Source organism: Pseudophryne corroboree, chromosome 2 (assembly GCF_028390025.1).
Source record: "Pseudophryne corroboree isolate aPseCor3 chromosome 2, aPseCor3.hap2, whole genome shotgun sequence".
Taxonomy (NCBI): domain Eukaryota; kingdom Metazoa; phylum Chordata; class Amphibia; order Anura; family Myobatrachidae; genus Pseudophryne; species Pseudophryne corroboree.
In genome coordinates, this window is record NC_086445.1 from 73,171,616 (window position 1) to 73,197,471 (window position 25,856).

At 45.1% G+C, this 25,856-nt stretch overlaps 1 protein-coding gene across 6 annotated transcripts in view; it reads left to right on the plus strand.

Moving 5' to 3' along the window:
• The window catches only part of FAT3 (FAT atypical cadherin 3), a 781,930-nt gene that overhangs the window by 649,234 nt on the left and 106,840 nt on the right, over positions 1 to 25,856 (plus strand). For all 6 annotated transcript variants that reach the window (XM_063951418.1, XM_063951420.1, XM_063951422.1 and 3 more), the window contains 2 exons: positions 1,285 to 1,438; positions 3,066 to 3,299. In XM_063951418.1, the coding sequence (XP_063807488.1) occupies positions 1,285 to 1,438; positions 3,066 to 3,299 (388 nt within the window). The remainder of the gene's footprint in view (positions 1 to 1,284; positions 1,439 to 3,065; positions 3,300 to 25,856) is intronic.

The window sequence follows — 25,856 nt, forward strand, 5'->3', positions numbered from 1 at the left end:
GGTACCTTCATTGCAGAGTTGTCGATCAATGGTGTAACCATTGATAGTCAATAATATTTGACCATTAGGGGATAGCCACGAATGGTTACACCATCATCAATGGTTTCGAGTCTTCACAAATGATCAGAACTGCTGTTGGACATGTTCAGTTAGGTCAAGGGATTTTTTTACTCCCCATTGATAGCAAAACCATCAATCATCAATGGTCATCCCTATTTTGTTGTCTGAACTCTTAAACCTTCTACTTTATTACTGTGTTCCTGTTCTTTGCACTTTTGGTGCTTTTGACCCTGATTTTTTGCATCATTGTTCCGTCTTATTCATGTACTGAGTGCTCATGATTATGGGATGACGAGTTTGCCCCCACACACAGAATCAGAGTAGCTCACCGGGGCAATGCTAGGATCCACATACAGTCCATGTATGATGGGACAATGTTTAGAGGCAGCCAGATCTCTGTACCCGCTTCTGCACACACAGTTGTCATCGTTGATGTCACCATCAGTCAACGATGCCGATTATAGGTGCTAGTGCAGAGGGCTTGCAGCGGATCTCGGTAATAACCCAATGAGCCAATCCGATTCTGGCCAAGCATGGTAACAGTCTTTTGTCTGGCGTTTCGCACTGTGTGGTACCTCACTCTATTACATAGGCCCCTGAGTTTCTACTAAAGTCTGATTCTAGATTAACCAGTATTGGTTACCAATATCTTTCACAATAACTTTCACTGCTTGATTAATTTACTGATTGTCTTTCCTTTTGTCAGAGTGGTGCGCTAAAGTTTTGTTATCTGGCCAAGGAACATGGTATAGCATGGAGGCAAATATTGATCAATACGGCTGTATTGACTAGAGCAGGCCTGGCCAACCTGTGGCTCTCCAGATGTTGTGAAACTACACATCCCAGCATGCCCTGTCACAGTTTTAGCATTCCCTAATAGCAAAACGGTGGCAAGGCATGATGGGACTTGTAGTTTTACAACAGCTGCAGAGCCACAGGTTGGCCAGGCCTGGACTAGTCAGTCTATGGGTGAGGGAAAGTGATCTTTTTAATTGTGCCTGTTTTATAAAAGTATGAGAAAATATTTGTTAGAAAATATATTTAAACTGCGGTCTCTGGTTATTTTTAGTAGCTAATTAGAATGGGCAGAATTGTTAGAACAGAGGTGTCACACTGTGAGACCATTCTGTCTCCTAAATAAAACAAAAAATTGTGAGTTGGAAATGAAGTCCTGCAGAGTGATATTTGGAGCAGTAGTAGCTAAAAGGGATTTTCTGTCCACAGGTTATAAACACAGCATCCTTTCAAGAAGACATTCCTCCAAATAAAATGCTCCTTAAAATTAGCGCTACAGATGCAGACATCGGAACCAACGCCGAGATACGATATTCTCTTCACGGTCCTGGCTCTGAAAACTTTTTTCTAGATGCCGAGAGTGGTAAGTAAGCACCAATGGAGAGCTGGTCACGTGAGAGCTGTTTGCAGTCTATAATTTTATCTCAAAGCTAGCCCCTTATTAGAGTTATTCACATATAATTGATAGCTACGCCTGTCACTTAAACACACATATGCTCTGTATGACAAAGACCTCCATTTTCTGTGGTAGTTTGCAGACTTCATAAAAGACATGTTTGACAAAAAATTGTATTCTGGTTGTGGTATAACTTCAGTGCTTAAAATTATTGTTGAGTAGACATCCCCTAGCACCCATTGCTTTCGTACAATGGAGGCAGCCATTTTGTGTGCTTACCTAGTTTTCAGCATCCTCTGAGAATGTAGGTTCCGTTCACAAAATGGCTTCTCTGCACTGTGTGTAAGCCATGAGCACACTTTAACTTTGAAGTGATAGACATCCTCGCAGTCTCAGTAATTGGCGTTAGCTGCTGCTTATGAACTGTAGGTGTTGTACTGATGGCATTTCATTTTGTTCCAAGTGGCTTTTGTTCACTTATCACTAAGGTCCAGATTTATCAGCCTTGGAGAGTGATAAATTGCATAGTGATAAAGTACCAACCAACCAGCTCCTAACTGCCGGGAAGCATTTAGCTTCCCAGCGGGTGGGATCCCAGCGGCCAATATACCGACGCGGGGATCCCAAGGGAGGAAGCATTGCCGGCGTCTACATACTGACGCCACACGGGATGCCAGCATCACATTACCGGCAGCCAGCATCCCGATTATCTTGCCGCCGGGGTGTGGGGTTAGGTTTAGGCAGGCGAAGGGGGGTTAGGGAGCAGGGACGGGAAGGTTAGGGAGCAGGGAGGGAGGGCTAAGTTTAGGCACTTAGAAGGGGAGGGTTAGGGTTAGGCACCAAGCGGGGAGGGTTAGACACCACCTGGGAGGGTTAGGGCTAGGCACCCACAAGGGAGGGTTAAGGTTAGGGTAGGAAAAAGGTGAGGGTTAGGGGGATCAATGGGGTCTGTCGGGATTCTGATAGACGGGATGGGCCTGTGTCGGTATACAGCCAACATCCCGTCCATCAGCAAATCAAACTGAACCCTAACTGCCATGTTATAGGCTGTGTTTAAAAAAATGACAGTTAGGAGCTGATTGGTTGGTACTTTGTCACAGTGTAATTTATCACTCTCCAAGGCTTGATAAATCTGGGCCTAACTTTGTTGCCGAGCCAGATGCTTCTAGGTTACAGGCATCTTATTAAGACAGTGGTTAGGCAGAAGCATGCGATTTGTGCAAGTTGGGGGGGAAAGAAAGGAACCTTACTTTTACTTATTTGGCAAGTTTCCTAAATTGTATAACTTCTGTGATTTCTCGTAGCTATTAAGCAGCCACTGTCTCTTGCGTTGGGCTGACCTCATCGACTTTAATTAAATGTAAAGCAGGTGTTTTAGAGCTGGAAGAACAATCTGACAAAACAATAAAGACCTTTAGGGGTCTTATTCTCAAAGCATGGTGTCATTTTATTTTCTCCAGACTTAATTGCTTCCTTTATACGAATGTGAGAAAGTGAACTGCATATGCACCAGAGAGGGAACACGCCAGATGCCGCTAGCGTAACCGTCACCTTGTAATTGCCAGTAACGTCTTTTGTTTCCAATCAATTACAGGTGAGCTGAAAACTTTGGCCCCCTTAGACCGGGAGAAAATCCCAGTCTACGACCTAATTGCCCGCGCCACAGATGGAGGAGGAAGATTCTGCCAGTCTAAGATTCGTTTAATTCTGGAAGATGTCAATGATAATCCTCCGGCGTTTTCCTCCGACTATTACACTGCCAGCGTCTATGAGAATACCGTAACCAAAGCATTGCTGACCAGGGTGCAGGCCAACGACCCAGATGTGGGTGAGTAAGCAATCGTGATGTGAACATCTTACAAGTTAAGGTGCCCGGTGTAGCTACAGTATATATATTACCCACCTTAATAGCCAAACATGCAATGAACTAGTATTCTGGTATACTGTACAGGGCTAGCTAAGGGGTTGTCCTCTGTTGGGCATCGTCCTCTTATTCAGTCCTGACCCCACTTGTAGCGAAACGTGCGCAGTGCAAGACACTTCCATAGATCTGTGTGAATATGCTGCTGTAAAGATCAGATGAAGCACTGTGGATGGGCAAAGTCCTCCAGTAATGATAGTTGGCTTTCTAATTGGGTAAATGAGATGACCTCCACTACTTGCCATATGTGAGAGGCACAAGGTAGAAGGAGGGGTTATACATAAGTGGAAAATACCTTTAAAACTGCTCTACCTCCTAGAAAAAGTGCAGCTCCCACTAGTCCCTGCCAAAGGGACAGCTCCGTGTAGCCCAGAGCTTCCCAAACGCGGTCCTCAAGGCACCCCAATGGTCCTGGTTTTAAATGTATCCTTGCTTGGCCACAGGTGATTTAATTAGCACGTTAGTCAATTTGATTTAACCATCTGTGCTGAGCCATGGATATACCTAAAACCTGGACTGTTGGTGTGCCTTGAGGACCGCGTTTGGTGTAGCCTCTTTCCTGAAGTTCCTCTTACAGCTCTGGATAAGAATTGAGGGAGGGGTGTGAGCAGGATGACCAATCGCAAGTCACTAAGAAAGAGTTGCAACTAGCGATTGGTCCTCCTGCTCTTCCCAACGCTTTAAAGGGGATAACCAGAGTCTAATAAGACCCCACGGGGCCATAAACAACATCCTGGTTTAGGCTATCATCTCTCTCATTGTTTATCAAAGACCCCACCAAAGACAGGTCAGAGTAGGCCCTAGGAAAACACCTGCAGGTATGTTTTATACTATATGTATATAATTTCTGTTTTTAATAACAGTAATAATAATAATAATACTGTAATTATAATAATTATTATTATTATGCTGGAATGTAATTTTTAGAGAAATTGTGTAGATAAAATCCCAACCAAGATACCAAAACATCTTTTTTGTATTTATAGTTGCATACCAGGTAAAAACAGCACAAAATAACTCCTGTGTCTAATTTCTGTACCCCAAATCCACCAAAGAAGCACGCCCACTATCCAACTGACCATGCTCAGTCTCGTGTGAAGCCCCACCCACTCTCCCACAGGCACCGCCCCTTGCATGGTCTGAGAATCAGGACACTTGGCTCACAGGCAGATGCTGAGCATCCCAATGCTATTTATTGCATGATTTATTTATTAACACTTATTTGTACGGATCCATCACCATCCTTTGTGCTCTACAACTGGGAACAGAGTAATAAAACTGGGTACTAACAGATGATTATTATACACCCCCGGAGGCACAGTGGGGAAAGAGGGGAGGTACTAATTACCCCGGCCTGGGCTTGATAGAGGGGCCCGAAAGGGGCCAGTGCAGAGGCTGTATAGCAGTTTTTCGTAGTTTTATTTTGGCCACACCTCCCAGATTTGGCCATACCTCCCCCAGTACCTGGGGCCCTGTTCATCTCTCAGTGGCTCTGACTTTGCACATTATAGACACTGCCACATCATTATTCAGCTACAAAGAACAATAATATGTATCTCAGAAATACATTTAACAATGGTTTTAGCCTGCACCATAAGTGGGTCCCTGTGATTGATGCTTTCTCTATTTTCCTTGACAGTTTCCTGTGTAGGTATTTCCTTCATATATATAACTTTATTGACTGACTTTAGAGCACGCAATTGCCAGCTTGCGCCAAGACCTATATTTCTTTGTCAGGCATTTTAGATTTGTACATGCCTAATGAATAATCCTAAATGGCCTCAAAAGCTTGCATCCTAAGCCAGCTCGGTTTGTCAGTAAGTACAGTATATAATTTATTTCTTGTGCTTTTATCGGGTTGTTCTGGTAAATTCTGCCACATCTGTCTGCAAATGCTGGTTATAGGAGAGAATAACTTGTCGTTGTTTTTGCGAGCATATAACTTTCTCCCTGGTTTTAAAAACAACCCTTAAAATGCCCATCTAATTGCCCGCAAACCCAAATCCGTTTCATGTTCAGGTACAGTAGTCTTGGCTTGATTTCTAATGGATAAAAAGGGATAAAAAAGAAATAAATGGAACGCTATAGAAAACTAAAGTAATACAGACCTTCAGAAGATCCAGAAAAACACATTGTTCTTTTTGTTTTACTCGTTTACACTGTAACTTTGTCATCATCTCTCGCATAATACGTTGGTGCTAGAGACAGGCTGCGTTGGGATTCATGAACAGGTTTGATGAACTGTTCCTAAAATTTGAAAGTTTGACGGGAATTTGTCATGTTTCGGAACCATTCAAACCAAAATCAAGATTTAAAAAATAAAAATAAAATGTACAACCAAATTTGAAAATAGGTTGAGTATACCATATCCAAATATTCCGAAATATGGAATATTCCGAAATACGGAATTTTTTTAAGTGAGACTGAGATAGTGAAACCTTTGTTTTCTGATGGCTCAATGTACACAAACTTTATTTAATATACAAATTTATTAAAAATATTGTATTAAATTACCTTCAGGCTGTGTGTATAAGGTGTATATGAAACATAAATGAATTGTGTGAATATACACATACTTTGTTTAATGCACAAAGTTATTAAAAAATATTAGCTAAAACGACCTTCAGGCTGTGTCTATAAGGTGTATATGAAACATAAATGCATTCTGTGCTAAGACTTAGGTCCCATCTTCATGATATCTCATTATGGTATGCAATTATTCCAAAATACGGAAAAATCCGATATCCAAAATACTTCTGGTCCCAGCATTTTGGATAAGGGATACTCAACCTGTACAGTATATTGGTGGGTGTAGTTTTTTTGTGTGCAAGGAGTGGACTTTGAAAACCGTATTGTTTGCAGCACAATATTTGGCCATTAACAGGTGAAATGTGACGGAATTTCCAAAAAGTATGAAGTTTCAAAAATCTCTAGTTTCTACTCTATAAATAAAGATGGTAATAATATAAAGATGTTGGTGTTGAAAGAGTTAAAATTGTTGGCAGGCATATGGCAATTTTATGCTTCAAGGGCATTGAAAACAGATGTTTTTTCACTAAATGTGTATCATACGTGTCTGGTGGTAACCTGAGGTCAAAGTGATCATTGATCCCAATTGTGCATGTCACAAATATGTGTTTAAGCATACCCCCAACCTTGATCGGAAAGACGGGACAGAGACCATAAATTAAGACTTTTCTGCCAAAACATGCGCCTGATATGTTTCAACTGAATTTTAAAGAATCTGGACTCTTATAACACCCCCCACCCCACCCCAATGAATTTCTCTCTTGTACTGTGATAATACAAAGCTCTCTGTTTTATATGGTAAAAGTCGAAGCCGTTTAGAACAATGTAAATAATTTTAGATCTCAGTGATTGGCTGGAGAACTTTTTTACTGGCGTATACATTGGAATAATGAGAGATGCGTAATAACATATAGGGGTATATTCAATTACAGTCGGATTCTCTCCGTCACGTCAGTATTCAATAGCGGGCCGTTTCCACCCGTTTCCCCTCACATTCCGATCATTCATTTCCGCCCTCTCTTATGGGTGAAAATGAATGGTCGAAAACTGAGGCGCAGTCGAAAACACATTGATTTCGCTCATCCATATGCTTTTCGACTTGTCGGAATTTCCGACAGCTCGGAAAATGACACTTCAATTGTATATTGAAGTGTCGGAAAGATCTGATTATCAGCGGAAAGTACCGTCTTTCCGCCCTGTCGGAACTTCCGACTGTAATTGGCTATACACGATCAGCCTACTGGAGCTGCAGCCATATACTGTACTATAGAGAAGCCACAGGCACTTCCCATGAAGGGGATTTTCCCATATTATTTATGGCGATTATCACACACAGTAAATAGCACGGCAATTTCAGGGTACACACTGCTGTTTGTGTGGACAATAATATACAGGTGGTTAAACATAAAGATCAGCAGATTACAGTGGCGAGATTTTCCACGTGGAACGCTGCATGATAAAATGCTTTCCTAGATGAGTTCTTAATTGATATACAGGAAAATAGCAGGATAAGGTATTGAGTCTCATTTGCATTCCTATGATCAAGGGCCACAAAGGAGGATTTTCCATCACTGGGGCCTACATGTTTGGAAATACCACCCCTGCAGGAGGAGCAGGCGCTTTGTGCCCCCGGTTGTGAGGAGGGCCTGGGAATGCCAGTTCCCACTCCAAGGCCCACATTCTACTCCCAGAAGATGTCCCCTATTCTGCCTTGGTATGGTCCATTAGCAGCAGGGCCGAAATACCGGTTAGGCAAACTAGGCACCCAACTAGGGCCTGGTGGCCCCTAGTCGGCCTTGGCCAGCTTTCAAAGGCCTGCATTTTTTTTACTAAATATCCCACTAATATACTCTCAATTGGCGTGGCACCCCAGATTTGAAATTCCAGGGGCCTGGTCTGGACTTTTCCTATATTATCAGGGCTGGTCCTGGCATAAAGGGGTCTACCCTGGGGCCAGCCACCAGTCAGCTAGTTCCTGTGGCAGACAAGCTGAGAGAGGTAGGGATGGAGGCAGGTTGGGGCAAGTAAGAAATCTGATGGGTCTTTTACATAAAGGAAGGACCCCAGAAACTGTGAGCGGTTAGCTAACAGATGTGTTGGGCAAGTATTGTTTTCTCGCCTAGGGCGCCATGGGTTCTTAATCCAGCTGTGATTAGCAAAACCGGGCTCGTGATCCTATGTTCCACTGTGCTGGTCCGTATCAAAACGTTGATTAGTCTACCAGTAAAATTAAAAAAAAAAAAAAAAAAACAACAAACTTTGTTTTCCTGTATAGACTAAAAGTGATATTTAGCAGATTCCTCTACCAGACAGACACTTCAAGAGGAAAAAATGCAAATATTTACTGGCAATTGTTCTAAAAGAACAAAGCAATTTTTACTTGAGCAAAGTTCTACTTGATTTGTCAGAGAAGTTATAGCCTGGAGCTGAAGCGTTTTCTTTTTTTTCCTCTTTTACCAGCCACCTCTGTCTGAACTTTCAGTGTTAGCAGTTTAATCAAAAAGAAGCCTGTATCATCAAGATATATTCTTACTGATGCTATTAAAATGACATTTCTGTAGACTTTCCATTTTTTAAAAAGACGTTTTTCTCACAAAGTGATATATAGTTCAAAAGGAGACCTGGTGGATCTGACAGAAGTTTAAACGCTACAGAATGTGTCTAGAAAATACACCTTAATTGCAATGTGCTAAAATGCTAAGGTTGTGTCACGTACCATGGTAACTTCCGCTGAAGCCTTTATTAAAGTTTGTTCATATTTTCAGAGAACCAACTTTTCATTGGCTCAGAGATCCAGCAGAGGCGACTTATTAATGGATGATTAGACACATGTTTATATATGACCTATTATTAATATGCATAGCACCATACAGGGTACAGGGCACGATACAAAGTGTGTTTACAGATACAGTATGAATTGGGTAGGAAATCAGGATACTGACAGAGGGATCCCCATGGTCAGAATCCCGATGGATCACAGGATTTTCACACTACCTCTAACCCGCCCTTCCTGCTGCCTAACCCTCCCAACAGCCTAAGCCTAACCCTCCCCTCCCGCAGCCTAAATGTCCCCCCCTCCTGCAGCCTAACCCTAACTTCCCCTCCCGCAGCCTAACTGTCCCCTCCTCCTGCAGCCTAACCATAACCCTCTCCTCCTGCAGCCTAAATGTCCCCCCCTCCTGCAGCCTAACCCTAACTTCCCCTCCCGCAGCCTAACTGTCACCACCTCCTGCAGCCTAACCCTATCTTCTCCTCCCGCAGCCTAACTGTCCCCTCCTCCTGCAGCCTAACCCTAACTTCCCCTCCCGCAGCCTAAATGTCCCCTCCTCCTGCAACCTAACCATAACCCTCCCCTCCTGCAGCCTAAATGTCCCCCCCTCCTGCAGCCTAACCCTAACTTCCCCTCCTGCAGCCTAACTGTCACCACCTCCTGCAGCCTAACCCTATCTTCTCCTCCCGCAGCCTAACTATCCCCTCCTCCTGCAGCCTAACCCTAACTTCCCCTCCCGCAGCCTAAATGTCCCCTCCTCCTGCAGCCTAACCATAACCCTCCCCTCCTGTAGCCTAAATGTCCCCTCCTCCTGCAGCCTAACCCTAACTTCCCCTCCTGCAGCCTAACTGTTCCCTCCTCCTGCAGCCTAACCCTAACTTCCCCTCCCGCAGCCTAACTGTTCCCTCCTCCTGCAGCCTAACCCTAACTTCCCCTCCCGCAGCCTAACTGTCCCCTTCTCCTGCAGCCTAACCCTAACCTCCCCCACCCTTGCAGCCTAACCCAAACCCTAACCCTCCCCTCCCGCAGCCTAAATGTCCCCTCCTCTTGCAGCCTAACCCTCACCCCAGTACCTAGCCCTAACCACAAGGCCAGTGCTCTTCTTCAGGATCCGTCTGGATTTTGACCGTTGGGATCCTGCTGTCAGTACTCTGAGTGTCGGAATCCCAAATGCCAGTATTTCGTACCCAACCTGTATTTAACTGTATATGTAACCATTACCCATAACAAGCTGTTTGGTTGGCTAAACCAATCTTACAAGTGTGGCATTGATAGAACAAAAGCATTTCTAATGCAGTGCTGTTTAAATCAAATGAATATAATTATCAACACATATATAATTTACTAATATATGTGTGTGTTTAATTTTCTTTATACCTATAATTTTTGATTTCTTTTTTTATCCTAACCGCATCCCTACAGTACAGACATTAAATGCTATAAAGGGCAAAAGACTATTCAAAACAATGCTGAGCATAGGAGGATCCAAACCATATAAACATATTTGCATACTAGTAAATTACGCTGGTCACCTCACTCTGCTCCCCGCTCTGTACACCCCTGCCCCCTCTCTGACTGCTGCATTGTTGCACCCACCCCTGCAACATTTTTGGAGGCAGGCTAGACCTGTTTCCTCTTCATAGTAGTGGCAGCCAGTGGGCAGACACCCCATCTCCCACTGCACAGGTGTGTTGGAGTTGGGACAGATCTTAGAAAATTATTATATAGATGCAGTCATCGTATATATGCAGTCATCATGCCCACAATTGCAGCTGGAGGATCAGTGCCACTCTTGTGAAGGAGAGGGAAAACATAATATAGGTGAGGAAAGGGAGAGCACAGGAGGAAAGAGGGCCCTGTTCGTAAGAGCTTACAATCTGTAGTGAAAGGTAGGTGCTTAAAAATAACCCTAGCCCCAGTCAATTACACACTCACCAAACACTCACACCCTGTAATATTACTATTCAATTGATATAAATAACAACTAATGCTTAATTCATAATAATGCGTATGGCTAATGGGAATTAACACGTTGGTGCACTTTTCAGTATTGTCAGACCCGGGTCTTACTAAACTGGATAATAAGGAATGACTCTCTGTTTAATGTGTAGGTTTAATACTCCCTAAGACAATGCACTTTGTTAGGTTGAAGAATTGATCGCATTCTGGGCCTCATTCAGACCTGATCGCTGTTGTGCGAATTTGCAGAGATCTGCATTCGGATATTCGCCGTCCAGACACAGTGAAAATCCGCCCCGGGCAAGTCTGCGTACTCCGTGCAAATAGCTCTGAAAACGCCGGTCAGCTGCAAATCCGTTCAGAACTCACTCACCATCGAATGTTTTTTCCAGTCTGTGTGCAGCCCAGGACTTACTCTTACAGTGCGAAAGAATCAGGCTGATCGGGGCCGGAGCTGACGTCACACACCCTCCCTGAAAACGCTTGGGAACGCCTGCGTTTTTCCTGACACTCCCAGAAAACGGCCAGATACCGCCCCCAAACGTCTCCTTCCTGTCAATCAGCCTGCGTTCGCCTAGCGGTCATAAAAGACGCAGGATTTTTTCGCAGTTTGGCCTCGCGCCTGCGCATTCCAATCCATATGCACGTGCAGTCGTTTGATAATCGTCCGCTGTGCGATTTCGCACAACAATTAGGCCTTATATCACTCAGTTTACTTTCAGCCCTGTATTGCTTTCCTAATGGACTAGTCTTTTAAATACTCTGTTAGCTTTCAGATGGGCTTGCTCTATAACCCTCTTTCATTGACTGCACAGTTGATAAAGTCAAATCATTTAGGGGTCTATTCATGAAGCAGTAAAAACTGTGGAGAAGTGAGCCAGTGGAGAAGTTGTCCATGGCAACCAATCAGCATTGAAGTAACATCTATAATTTGCATACTATACAATTGTACGGAGCAGCTGATTGGTTGTCATGGGCAACTTCTCCACTGGCTCACTTCTCCACACTGTTCACTGCTTCATGAATAGACCCCTTAAAGTCTCTGTGTGATTCCGGAGTACGGCATATACTCTGAGCCTGATACACTAGTTTACACTTGTGAGCGAAGTATTGTGCATTAAGGGGGTGATTCCGAGTTGTTCGCTCGCTAGCTGCTTTTAGCAGCATTGCACACGCTAGGCCGCCGCCCTCTGGGAGTGTATCTTAGCTTAGCAGAATAGCGAACGAAAGATTAGCAGAATTGCGAATAGAAAATTCTTAGCAGTTTCTGAGTAGCTCGAGACTTACTCACAAATAGTTCAGTCAGTTTCGTTTCTGGTTTGACGTCACACACACGCCCAGCGTTCGGCCAGCCACTCCCCCGTTTCTCCAGACACTCCCGCGTTTTTCCCTGGCACGCCTGCGTTTTTCCGCACACTCCAAGAAAACGGCCAGTTTCCGCCCAGAAACACCCACTTCCTGTCAATCACACTCCGATCACTTCAACGATGAAAATTCTTTGTTCGGGCGTGAGTAAATCTACTAAGTTTTGTGTTAAAATACTTAACGCATGCGCACTGCGTACCATGCACATGCGCATTTTTGCCTTAATCGCTCCGTTGCGAAAATCGGCAACGAGCGAACAACTTAGAATGACCCCCCTAAATACAGTCTCTTATGTGTCTCTGGTGCTGCTTACACTCTGAGCCTGTTACACTAGTTTGCACTGCCTCATAGCACACAGGCAACAGTCCCCAAACCTGGCTCCTGAGTTAACCCCATCACTGCCAGGGGGGTGTTACATTAACATTTATATTTTGTCATAAATGATCCTGTCTGTTGCCTTGGCGTGCTGTGTTATAAGAATAAAGGCTATGTGAGAGCCGGGGATAACAGGGGACAACAGAAACTTGGCCATTAGACCTCCCGTTGGCTGTGAGTGAAATGTTTCTTATTAATTTGACCGACACCAGATGATCTCGTTGCATATTTTGGCAGCATGAAAATGTTACACGTAGCGATGGCAGAGTCCTCTCCATGGCCTAAGTCTTTCAGAGTTTTTTTTTTTTTATTTAAATATGAGAACATTTTGTGTTTATAGTTAGGATTTCACTCTTCACATCACTTTGCTCAGGCGATGAAATAGAACCCACCCGCCTCTTTATCTACCGTTCTTTTTGGCCAATTCCCTTGCACAAACAGATTGTGAGAAACAATAAGAATTGCAGATGGGTTTGCCGACAGTCAGTAAATGTACTTACAGTCTTGTATACGTTTGTCACTAAAAAGAATATTTTCAAGGGTTGCAGCATTTCGATTATTGCCGAACTTTATCTCTCGTGATGTATAGCTACAAACAGCTGACTTTACAGTATCTATATACCGTAGCTGTAAAATAACTGCTCTTTTCTGTAATACATGCTTATATTATAATAGTCAGGGCAGCCACCAGGGGGGGGTCTGTGGGGACTGGGGTCCTGGGCCCTTTCAGATAGGGCCACCCCTGACTTTTACTGGCAATGCCTGGAGAGCTGCACCAGGCTGTGAAACGACAGCAGGCTGATGCCCAGAGAGGATTTCTAAGAAACAAGCCTTCTCTGTTCATCAGCTCTCTGTGAACTATTTGTGTAGGTCCGCAACACTCCACATATATGTAACATCACAATTTATGACATCACATAGGGGTGGAGCAATGCGGCAGAATCTTTTTTTTGGGCGGGGAGGGGCCCTGTCTACTTTATCAGTCCCGGGCCCAACAATTTCTAATGGCAGCCCTGGTCATAGTGTATATATCGGGGCGGATTAGTAGAGGAGAGGGCCTGTGTGCAGACTCCTCTCTGCATTATGTCAGAGACTACTAAGCACGGACATGTATCCGGGATTATGGCGCCCTTTTTCCTGGTGATTTCTCTACTGCTCTGCAACACCAGCTGACACGGGACTCTGGAGTGGTAAGTATAGCTATATGGGTGCAGGGTGTATGCTGTGGGTGTACCCATTGCACCACACACTGTGCACCCATTCTAAAAACCATTATGGACATATGTGGATCTGAGTATAAGAGTAGAATGATGGCTTGCAGTCTCATAGTGAACAGGATTCATAAAAAAATGGAAAATGCTCCTTGCCAGGTAATAACTTTTCTCTGACGTCCTAGTGGATGCTGGGACTCCGTCAGGACCATGGGGAATAGCGGCTCCGCAGGAGACAGGGCACAAAATTTAAAAGTTTGACCACTAGGTGGTGTGTACTGGCTCCTCCCCCTATGACCCTCCTCCAAGCCTCAGTTAGGTTTTTGTGCCCGTCCGAGCAGGGTGCAATCTAGGTGGCTCTCCTAAAGAGCTGCTTAGAAAAAGTTTGTTAGGTTTTTTATTTTCAGTGAGTCCTGCTGGCAACAGGCTCACTGCAACGAGGGACTTAGGGGAGAAGAAGTGAACTCACCTGCGTGCAGGATGGATTTGCTTCTTAGGCTACTGGACACTAGCTCCAGAGGGACGATCACAGGTACAGCCTGGATGGGTCACCGGAGCCGCGCCGCCGACCCCCTTGCAGATGCCGAATAGAGAAGAGGTCCAGAAACCGGCGGCAGAAGACGTCTCAGTCTTCATGAGGTAGCGCACAGCACTGCAGCTGTGCGCCATTGCTCTCCGCACACTTCACACCAGCGGTCACTGAGGGTGCAGGGCGCTGGGGGGGGCGCCCTGGGCAGCAATGTAATATACCTATTCTGGCTAAAATATATCACATATAGCCCCTGGGGCTATATGGATGTATTTAACCCCTGCCAGGTTCCAAAAAAACCGGGAGAAGAAGCCCGCCGCAAAGGGGGCGGGGCCTATTCTCCTCAGCACACAGCGCCATTTTCCTGCCCAGCTCCGCTGCGAGGAAGGCTCCCAGGACTCTCCCCTGCACTGCACTACAGAAACAGGGTAAAAACAGAGAGGGGGGGCACTTATTGGCGATATTTATAATATTTGAGCTGCTATAAAGGGAACACACTTATTAAGGTTGTCCCTATATATATATTTATAGCGCTTGGGTGTGTGCTGGCAAACTCTCCCTCTGTCTCCCCAAAGGGCTAGTGGGGTCCTGTCTTCTATCAGAGCATTCCCTGTGTGTCTGCTGTGTGTCGGTACGTGTGTGTCGACATGTATGAGGACGATGTTGGCGTGGAGGCGGAGCAATTGCCTGTAATGGTGATGTCACCCCCTAGGGAGTCGACACCAGAATGGATGGCTTTGTTTATGGAATTACGGGATAGTGTCAGCACGCTACAAAAGTCGGTTGACGACATGAGACAGCCGGCAAACCAGTTAGTACCTGTCCAGGCGTCTCAGACACCGTCAGGGACTGTAAAACGCCCTTTACCTCAGTCGGTCGACACAGACCCAGACACTGACACCGAATCCAGTGTCGACGGTGAAGAAACAAACGTATTTTCCAGTAGGGCCACACGTTATATGATCACGGCAATGAAGGAGGCTTTGCATATCTCTGATACTGCAAGTACCAAAAAAAGGGGTATTATGTGGGGTGTGAAAAAACTACCGATAGTTTTTCCTGAATCAGAGGAACTGAATGAAGTGTGTGATGAAGCGTGGGTTACTCCAGATAGAAAACTGCTAATTTCAAAGAAGTTATTGGCATTATACCCTTTCCCGCCAGAGGTTAGGGCGCGCTGGGAAACACCTCCTAGGGTGGATAAGGCGCTCACACGCTTATCAAAGCAAGTGGCGTTACCGTCTCCTGATACGGCCGCCCTCAAGGATCCAGCTGATAGGAGGCTGGAGAATACATTAAAAAGTATATACACACATACTGGTGTTATACTGAGACCAGCAATCGCCTCAGCCTGGATGTGCAGTGCTGGCGTGGCTTGGTCGGAGTCACTGTCTGAAAATATTGACACCCTGGATAGGGACAGTATTTTACTGACTATAGAGCAGTTAAAGGATGCATTTCTTTATATGCGAGATGCACAGAGAGATATTTGCACTCTGGCATCAAGAGTAAGTGCGATGTCCATATCTGCCAGAAGAAGTTTATGGACGCGCCAGTGGTCAGGTGATGCGGATTCCAAACGACATATGGAAGTATTGCCGTATAAGGGGGAGGAATTATTTGGGGTCGGTCTATCGGATCTGGTGGCCACGGCAACGGCCGGAAAATCCACCTTTTTACCCCAGGTCACCTCCCAGCAGAAAAAGCCGCAGGCTTTTCAGCCGCAGTCCTTTCGTTCCTATAAGAACAAACGAGCAAAAGGACATTCCTATTTGCCCCGAGGCAAAGGAAAGGGTAAGAGACTGCAACAAGCAGCTCCTTCCCAGGAGCAGAAGCCCTCCCCGGCTTCTACAAAGGCTTCAGCATGACGCTGGGACCTTACAAGCAGACTCAGGGGCGGTGGGGGGTCGCCTCAAACATTTCAGCGCACAGTGGGCTCACTCGCAGGTGGACCCCTGGATCCTGCAGGTAGTATCTCAGGGTTACAGGTTGGAATTCGAGAAGTCTCCTCCTCGCCGTTTCCAAAAGTCTGCTTTGCCAACGTCTCCCTCCGACAGGGCGACGGTATTGGAGGCCATTCACAAGCTGTATTCTCAGCAGGTGATAGTCAAGGTACCCCTCCTACAACAGGCCAAGGGTACCTCAGGTTCGTGGTACAAAACTGTCATTATCAGTTTCAGACGCTGCCGTTTGGATTGTCCACGGCACCCCGGGTCTTTACCAAGGTAATGGCCGAAATGATGATCCTTCTTCGAAGAGAAGGCGTCTTAATTATCCCTTACTTGGACGATCTCCTGATAAGGGCAAGATCCAGAGAACAGCTGGAGGTCGGAGTAGCACTAACCCAAGTAGTGCTCCAACAACACGGGTGGATTCTGAATTTTCCAAAATCCCAACTGATCCCGACGACACGTCTGTTGTTCCTAGGGATGATTCTGGACACTGTTCAGAAAAAGGTATTTCTTCCGGAGGAGAAAGCCAGGGAGTTATCCGATCTAGTCAGGAACCTCCTAAAACCAGGAAAAGTATCTGTGCATCAATGCACAAGAGTCCTGGGAAAAATGGTAGCTTCTTACGAAGCGATTCCATTCGGCAGATTCCATGCACGAACTTTTCAGTGGGATCTGCTGGACAAATGGTCCGGATCGCATCTGCAGATGCATCAGCGGATAAAATTGTCCACAAGGACAAGAGTGTCTCTGCTATGGTGGTTGCAGAGTGCTCATCTGTTAGAGGGCCGCAGATTCGGCATACAGAACTGGGTCCTAGTGACCACGGATGCCAGCCTGAGAGGCTGGGGAGCGGTCACACAGGGAAGAAACTTCCAGGGCGTGTGGTCAAGCCTGGAGACGTCTCTTCACATAAATATACTGGAGCTAAGAGCAATCTACAATGCTCTAAGCCTGGCAAAACCTCTGCTTCAGGGTCAGCTGGTGTTGATTCAGTCGGACAACATCACGGCAGTCGCCCACGTAAACAGACAGGGCGGCACAAGAAGCAGGAGGGCAATGGCAGAAGCTGCAAGGATTCTTCGCTGGGCAGAAAATCATGTGTTAGCACTGTCAGCTGTGTTCATCCCGGGAGTGGACAACTGGGAAGCAGACTTCCTCAGCAGACACGATCTGCACCCGGGAGAGTGGGGACTTCATCCAGAAGTCTTCCACATGATTGTGGTCCATTGGGAAAGACCAATGGTGGACATGATGGCGTCCCGCCTCAACAAAAAACTGGACAGGTATTGCGCCAGGTCAAGAGACCCTCAGGCAATAGCTGTAGACGCTCTGGTAACACCATGGGTGTACCAGTCAGTGTATGTGTTTCCTCCTCTGCCTCTCATACCAAAAGTACTGAGAATTATACGGCAAAGGGGAGTAAGAACGATACTCGTGGCTCCGGATTGGCCAAGAAGAACTTGGTACCCGGAACTTCAGGAGATGCTCACGGAAGATCCGTGGCCTCTACCTCTAAGACGGGACCTGCTTCAGCAGGGACCGTGTCTATTCCAAGACTTACCGCGGCTGCGTTTGACGGCATGGCGGTTGAACGCCGAATCCTAAGGGAAAAAGGCATTCCGGAAGAGGTCATCCCTACCCTGGTAAAAGCCAGGAAGGAGGTGACTGCACAACATTATCACCGCATTTGGAGAAAATATGTTGCGTGGTGTGAGGCCAGGAAGGCCCCGACTGAGGAATTTCAACTGGGTCGATTCCTACATTTCCTGCAAACAGGATTGTCTATGGGCCTCAAATTAGGGTCCATTAAGGTTCAAATTTCGGCCCTGTCAATTTTCTTCCAGAAAGAATTGGCTTCAGTTCCTGAAGTCCAGACTTTTGTAAAAGGAGTACTACATATACAGCCCCCGGTTGTGCCCCCAGTGGCACCGTGGGATCTTAATGTAGTTTTGGATTTTCTCAAATCCCATTGGTTTGAGCCACTCAAATCGGTGGATTTGAAATATCTTACATGGAAAGTAACCATGCTACTGGCCCTGGCTTCAGCCAGGAGAGTGTCAGAATTGGCGGCTTTATCGTATAAAAGCCCATATCTGATTTTCCATTCGGACAGGGCAGAACTGCGGACGCGTCCTCAGTTTCTGCCTAAGGTGGTTTCAGCGTTTCACCTGAACCAGCCTATTGTGGTGCCTGCGGCTACTAGCGATTTGGAGGATTCCAAGTTGCTGGATGTTGTCAGAGCATTGAAAATATATATTTCAAGGACGGCTGGAGTCAGAAAATCTGACTCGCTGTTTATACTGTATGCACCCAACAAGCTGGGTGCTCCTGCTTCTAAGCAGACGATTGCTCGTTGGATTTGTAGCACAATTCAACTTGCACATTCTGTGGCAGGCCTGCCACAGCCTAAATCTGTCAAGGCCCATTCCACAAGGAAGGTGGGCTCATCTTGGGCGGCTGCCCGAGGGGTCTCGGCATTACAACTCTGCCGAGCAGCTACGTGGTCAGGGGAGAACACGTTTGTAAAATTCTACAAATTTGATACCCTGGCTAAGGAGGACCTGGAGTTCTCTCATTCGGTGCTGCAGAGTCATCCGCACTCTCCCGCCCGTTTGGGAGCTTTGGTATAATCCCCATGGTCCTGACGGAGTCCCAGCATCCACTAGGACGTCAGAGAAAATAAGATTTTACTTACCGATAAATCTATTTCTCGTAGTCCGTAGTGGATGCTGGGCGCCCATCCCAAGTGCGGATTGTCTGCAATACTTGTACATAGTTATTGTTACAAAAAAATCGGGTTGTTATTGTTGTGAGCCGTCTGTTCAGAGGCTCCTACGTTTGTCATACTGTTAACTGGGTTCAGATCACAAGTTGTACGGTGTGATTGGTGTGGCTGGTATGAGTCTTACCCGGGATTCAAAATCCTTCCTTATTGTGTACGCTCGTCCGGGCACAGTATCCTAACTGAGGCTTGGAGGAGGGTCATAGGGGGAGGAGCCAGTACACACCACCTAGTGGTCAAACTTTTAAATTTTGTGCCCTGTCTCCTGCGGAGCCGCTATTCCCCATGGTCCTGACGGAGTCCCAGCATCCACTACGGACTACGAGAAATAGATTTATCGGTAAGTAAAATCTTATTTTCAGCAGTACATGTTTTTTACTCTTGAACATGATGGCTCATGCAAAACTGGTGTGTACTTTAAATTTAAATGTATTTCTGATTAATACACATTTAAGGACAATTAAGGCAAATCCGAATATATAATTTATGTACTCATGTGTAATGTATATAATACAATACTTACAGATAATATAAATTATATATATATATATATATATATATGAATACAAAATGTAAACCCTAAGTTGCGCTATACCCCAAGCTGCACCACTAAGAAATACCTTCTGTCAGAAGAGGTATTAAATTGAAATACAAAGGTGTAGGGGATTCTCATGGGAGCTATATTGCCTTAGAATTCACAATACAATGTTTAAAAAGGATATTTATTCACATAAAAACAATTAATAACATTGTCACATACGTCATAGACGCAAATATATAACCATTTTTTTGGAATTATATAGCAATCGTATAGAGTGACATATACAACTTTCATGTTAGTCTGAGGAATTACAATCTGGTGATTCTCTGTTTAAGATTACAGTGGACGAATCTCCAACCAGATGATGTATGTTCTAATAATCGAAGAAACCCAACGCGTTTCGTCCGTTAGGACTTCATCAGGGGTTAAAATCAAATTCTTTAAAACAGAAAGGATTACCAATAGTTGTAATTCTCAGTGAATCACATCCAAAATGTATATTCGGTATTCAACATATAAGATATCAAAACGGCTTCACCACAATAATATCATCAATTTAAAGATTGGGATTAGAAGCTGTAGTAATTCTTTTTCCAATAAATCAGTGTCACTCTCACAGGATCACAGCTATGATTGCTGTATAATTCCAAAAAAAGGGTAATATATTTGCATCTATGACGTATGTGACAATATTATTAATTGTTTTTATGTGAATAAATATCCTTTTTAAACATTGTATTGTGAATTCTAAGGCAATATAGCTCCCATGAGAATCCCCTACACCTATATATATATATATATATATATATATAGTTAAAAAAAAATTACTATCGCCCATTATGCATATAACTGCACCATATTACACAACGCTGTACAGAGGATATTTGTTATTCACAGCAGTCCCTGCATCAGTGGAGGAGCTTACAGTCTAAGGGGGTCATTCCGAGTTGATCGTAGCTGTAGCTACGATCATCTTTCCTGACATGCGGGGGGATGCGCAGCACTGGGCTAGTCCGCCCCACATGTCAGTCCGGCCCCCCCTCGCAGAAGTGCAAAGGCATCGCACAGCCTCCCTTCCGTGAGAATACCACCACCACCTCTGCCTGTAACAAATGCCATCTCATGCTTTTGATATAGGCATATGCTTTATAGAAACATATATAAGGGGTCATTCCGCTTTAGTGTGCTGACAGGGAGCTACTCCTTGCTCCCTGGCCCACAGCGGCTGTGTATGACGTCACGCAGCCGCTGCGGCCCGCCCCCCCCATTCAGTCCGGCCACGCCTGCGTTGGCCGGACTGCGCCTACGAAATGGCGGCAAACTTGTAATTTCTCCCTTCTGTGAGAATACCACCACCACCTCTGCCTGTAACAAATGCCATCTCATGCTTTTGATATAGGCATATGCTTTATAGAAACATATATAGGGGGTCATTCCGAGTTGTTCGCTCGTTGTTTTTTTCCGCAACGGAGCGATTAGTCGCTACTGCGCATGGGCAATGTCCGCAGTGCGACTGCGCCAAGTAAATTTGCTATGCAGTTAGGAATTTTACTCACGGCATTACAAGGTTTTTTCTTCGTTCTGGTGTTCGTAATGTGATTGACAGGAAGTGGGTGTTTCTGGGCGGAAACAGGCCGTTTTATGGGTGTGTGCGAAAAAACGCTACAGTTTCTGGGAAAAACGCGGGAGTGGCTGAAGAAACGGAGGAGTGTCTGGGCGAACCCTGGGTGTGTTTGTGACGTCAAACCAGGAACGACAAGCACTGAACTGAGCGCAGATGCCGAGTAAGTCTGGAGCTACTCAGAAACTGCTAAGAGGTGTGTGGTCGCAATTTTGAGAATCTTTCGTTCGCAATTTTAAGAAGCTAAGATTCACAACCAGTAGGCGGCGGCTTAGCGTGTGTAAAGCTGCTAAAAGCAGCTTGCGAGCGAACAACTCGGAATGAGGGCCATAGTAAATAAGAATCCTGTCCCAGTATTGTCTAAAAACTACAATGTATAATATGCAGTATGAATAGAAAAGCTCTCCATCACCATCTAGTGGTCATAACTGGTACTGCAGCTTATTTTATTTGTATTATCTTGCCATACTTTGGACACAATTTATGGTGATTTATGTAACACTCTCTAAAGAAATCATTAAAAACCATCAGAAGTAATTCAGCCTACCTTAAGCCATTTTACCCTTGTTTGCAGATTAAATGGGATTCTTTGTACTGAATGACGCAGCAAAGGAATTGCTGGACGGTTCAGTGCTAATTGCATTTTTTGATGAGGTACCCTATGAAAGGTGCTGTCGGCACACCATGCATTAGGAATCCCCCCACCCCCTTACCATTTAGCATGGAGAATCAAGACCCATACGAACCTTCCAAAAGTCTGATTTGTCCTAATTATACAACTGGGAATGTTGGGAGTACTGCTCTAGTTAAACATAGGGAATCAGTATGAGTATTGTGTTCTAAATTAAAGGGTAATTCCATCTTTAAATAATATCTGTAATAAAATTAATATTTGCCCATTTGTGGTTTTCTTTTACTGTTACGACAGCAGATATAAGTTTTGTAGGAGTTTCTGTGTTATCTGGCTCCGTCTGTATCTCTTCACAATGCAGCTACAGTGAGTGATTGGCAGCAGTGATTTCTGCTCAGTGCCGTAAGCTACAATTCACACAATTGTTAGTATAAAATGTCTGCAATACTGCACTGATCACTATCTGTCCCCCAGCGAGTCCTACTCCAAGCTGTATACTGCATGATTCTATCTGCTGGTGTTTGTATCCTAACGCCTGCAGAGAAGTAACACCTGGGGCCTAATTCAAGGTTGATTGCAAAAGCAAAATCTTCCTCTAATGGGTAAAACCATGAGCACTGCAGGTGGGGCAGATGTAACATGTGCAGAGAGAGTTAGATTTGGGTGGGGTGTGTTCAAACTGAAATCTAAATTGCAATGTGAAAATAAAGCAGCCAGTATTTACCCTGCACAGAAACAATACAACCCACCTAAATCTAACGCTCTCTGCACATGTTACATCTGCCTCCCCTGCAGTGCACATGGTTTTTGTCCATTAGAGGATTTTGCTTTTGAAATCAACCTTGAATTAGGCCCATATTGCATTTTGCAGTATAAGGGGGAAGGCCGGACATTCTCTAATTTGCAGTAACTAGGATGTAACGCATAGCTACCAAACCAAACTGTAATAAGGCCAATTATTGTGCTATCTTCTAAACTACAGCTAATGGGTTCCGTGTTATGGCCCTCATTCCGAGTTGTTCGCTCGCAAGCTGCTTTTAGCAGCTTTGCACACGCTAAGCCGCCGCCTACTGGGAGTGAATCTTAGCTTCTCAAAATTGCGAACGAAAGGTTCTCAAAATTGCGAAAATACTTCTCTGTGCAGTTTCTGAGTAGCTCGAGACTTACTCTTCCAGTGCGATCAGTTCAGTGCTTGTCGTTCCTGGTTTGACGTCACAAACACACCCAGCGTTCGCACAGACACTCCCCCGTTTCTCCAGCCACTCCCGCGTTTTTCCCAGAAACGGTGGCGTTTTTTCACACACTCCCATAAAACGTCCAGTTTCCGCCCAGAAACACCCACTTCCTGTCAATCACACTCCGATCACCAGAACGAAGAAAAAACCTCGTAATGCCGTGAGTAAAATTCCTAACTGCATAGCAAATTTACTTGGCGCAGTCGCACTGCGGACATTGCGCATGCGCATTAGCGACTAATCGCTCCGTTGCGAGAAAAAAATAACGAGCGAACAACTCGGAATGACCCCCTATATCCGACCGCATATATTAAGTGGAAGTCACTTGTTTGAAATTGGAATTATCAGTTAAGCATCTACATACAGGTACATAGAGAGGAGAGAACAAACGCCTCCTGCAAGACACCTGTTTGCCTAGGGCATGACAATCTGGCTGAGAGCCTGGCTCTGCGTGTCCCAGGTTAAGCGTTGTACAAGCACTGCTGAGATACGTGCGTTATGCTGGAAGGTGCTGCGCTCCCCAGACCTGGTGAATATTCAGGAGGCAGTGTCTGGGCCTCCAGTCATTTTCAACATACAGTGTAATTTGTTTATTTTAACACATCTAAGCCGACGATCCTTTGGAATGTGTCACTTTTTAAAAAAATATTCCCCTTGCCAGCGACACCCCAGCTACTAAGCCAGTGACACAAGCTGAATTGCCAGACAGGGCCCTGATGTGATGCTGCTTCTGCGTTCTTATTTAATTAGCACAAAAGAGACTGGGAAGAAGGAGCATGCACTTTCCCTTTAGATCTCATTAGTGCGGGTGGTTTTCCCATACAGACTCAGATCACACGGCTATGGGTAATGCTCGGCAGCTGTGTCAGCAAAATCTAGGAAGGATGGAGCCAGCAGATGAGAGATGTATTGTTTTTTTTTTTTATAGGAATTTAGCTCTGATAATTGGCATGAGGAATGAAAGAGCGATGTGTGTGTGTGTGTGTGTGTGTGTGTGTGTGTGTGTGTATATATATATATATATATATATATATATATGCAAGCAATATGTTGTTCCTGGGTCCCCTAGGCAGTCAAAATCTCTGTGCCCTCCTCGCAAATTATCTCCTAATACGGTTTTAATTTTACCAACCAACAGTCTGTAATGTGAATCTGATGTCTATGGTTTATGTACTTTACATTGTTAATGGGTACATTGCATTAATACAGTATTTTCTCTATAGAGTCTTTAATGTACAGTTTTTGTTTCTCAAATAAATAAATATTATTTTGATCTGTCGTTGCGAGGCCCCTAGAAGGCACGGGACCATAGGCTGGTGCCTACTCTGCCTATGTGGTAATCTGGCACTGCCTGGGTCCCATCGTACAAGTACAGAGACCACAGGGTAAACCAGATAGCAGCCATTGTATGACCCCATGTGGTCCTTGTAGCATTATGCTTTGCAGATTTGTTGTACTGGTGTTCATGCTCTGTAGCCAAGTATACGGAACCACGGCTGATTCATACCCAGCCGCATCACTGCTTGTGGCTGATTGAGCGTAACTGGATGATATTGGGGCCTACAAGAATGCAGCCGGTCAGTTCAATAGGAATCCTTAAGACCAGTGAATCACTTTATCCCCATGATCTACAGAAGTGACCCTAGCTCTTAATAAGTTCCATTCATATGAATATTAGTTTCTACCAGAAAAGGATGCTTCCGCTATGCCAAGTGACAGATCCACTGAAGCTCAAGTTCAAAAAGTTGTCTTAATTGTCTTTAAATGTGCATTTAATCATAAAAACGTCTAAATTAAAAGTACACACCAGTTTTGCAGAACCATCATATACAAGAGTTTAAAACATGTACTGCTGAAAAGTTATTACCTGGCAAGGAGAGTTTTCCATATTTTATTATGAGTTCTGTTCACTATGAGACTGCAAGCAATAGTTCTACTCTTATACGCAGATCCACATATGTGTTAGTTTTTTGCCTGTATTGTTTCTGTGACTTTATGCAATTACCGCTACAAGCCCTTGCCTCGGATCACCATCACAGCCATTGATTTTAGGCACCAGCCAGGCTGCGTAAGCTGAAGCTTACTCAGTCTGGCCGTAGGATCCGGACACCCAGGTCCAGGAAGTCTGCATCCGACGATGCAGACCCTGGACCCGTCACAGTCCTGGGTGCTGCCCCCACTTTGCCCCTTGCTGCGGCTGACAGGGGGCTGTGAGCGATAAGACAGACCTGTTATGCACACGCATGTACAGATCCCAAACATTGTATTTGTGTGCAAACCATCGGGTTTACATACAAATATGAAACAGCCAATCAGGTCCTCTGTGTGCACGGGCTCTGGACACATGTGCAGTGCATGAAGATGCATGCACTGAATCTGCCCTCACGAAAGTCTGCAATGACCTCCTTGCTGCTAAATCCAAGGGCCACTACTCTCTGCTTATTCTCCTTGACCTCTCTGCTGCTTCCTGAAAATCCTTTACTCCCTTGCTCTCTCCTGGCTGTCCTCCTACCTTTCTGACCGTTCCTTCTCTGTCTCCTCTCATGACTCCACCTCCCCCCGGCCACTTCCTCTACCAGTAGGTGTCCCTCAAGGTTCTGTTCTTGGGCCTCTCCTTTTCTCTCTACACACCCTATTAGGTGAGCTTATTAGCTCTTTTGCCTTACAATATCATCTCTATGCTGATGATACTCAAATCTACCTTTCCTCCCCTGACCTCTCCCCTGCTCTCCTCACTCGTATCTCCAACTCTCTCTTTGCTATCTCCTCCTGGATGTCCCAGCGCTTTCTTATACTCAACATGTCTAAGACTGAGAAAATCATCTTCCCACCCTCCCGCATAACCTCACCTCCCACAATTTCATTATCCATTGATGGCACTACTATCTCCTCTAGCCCACAAGGTGCTGTCTTGGAGTAATCCTTGACTTCTCCCTCTCCTTCAAACCACACATTCAGCACCTC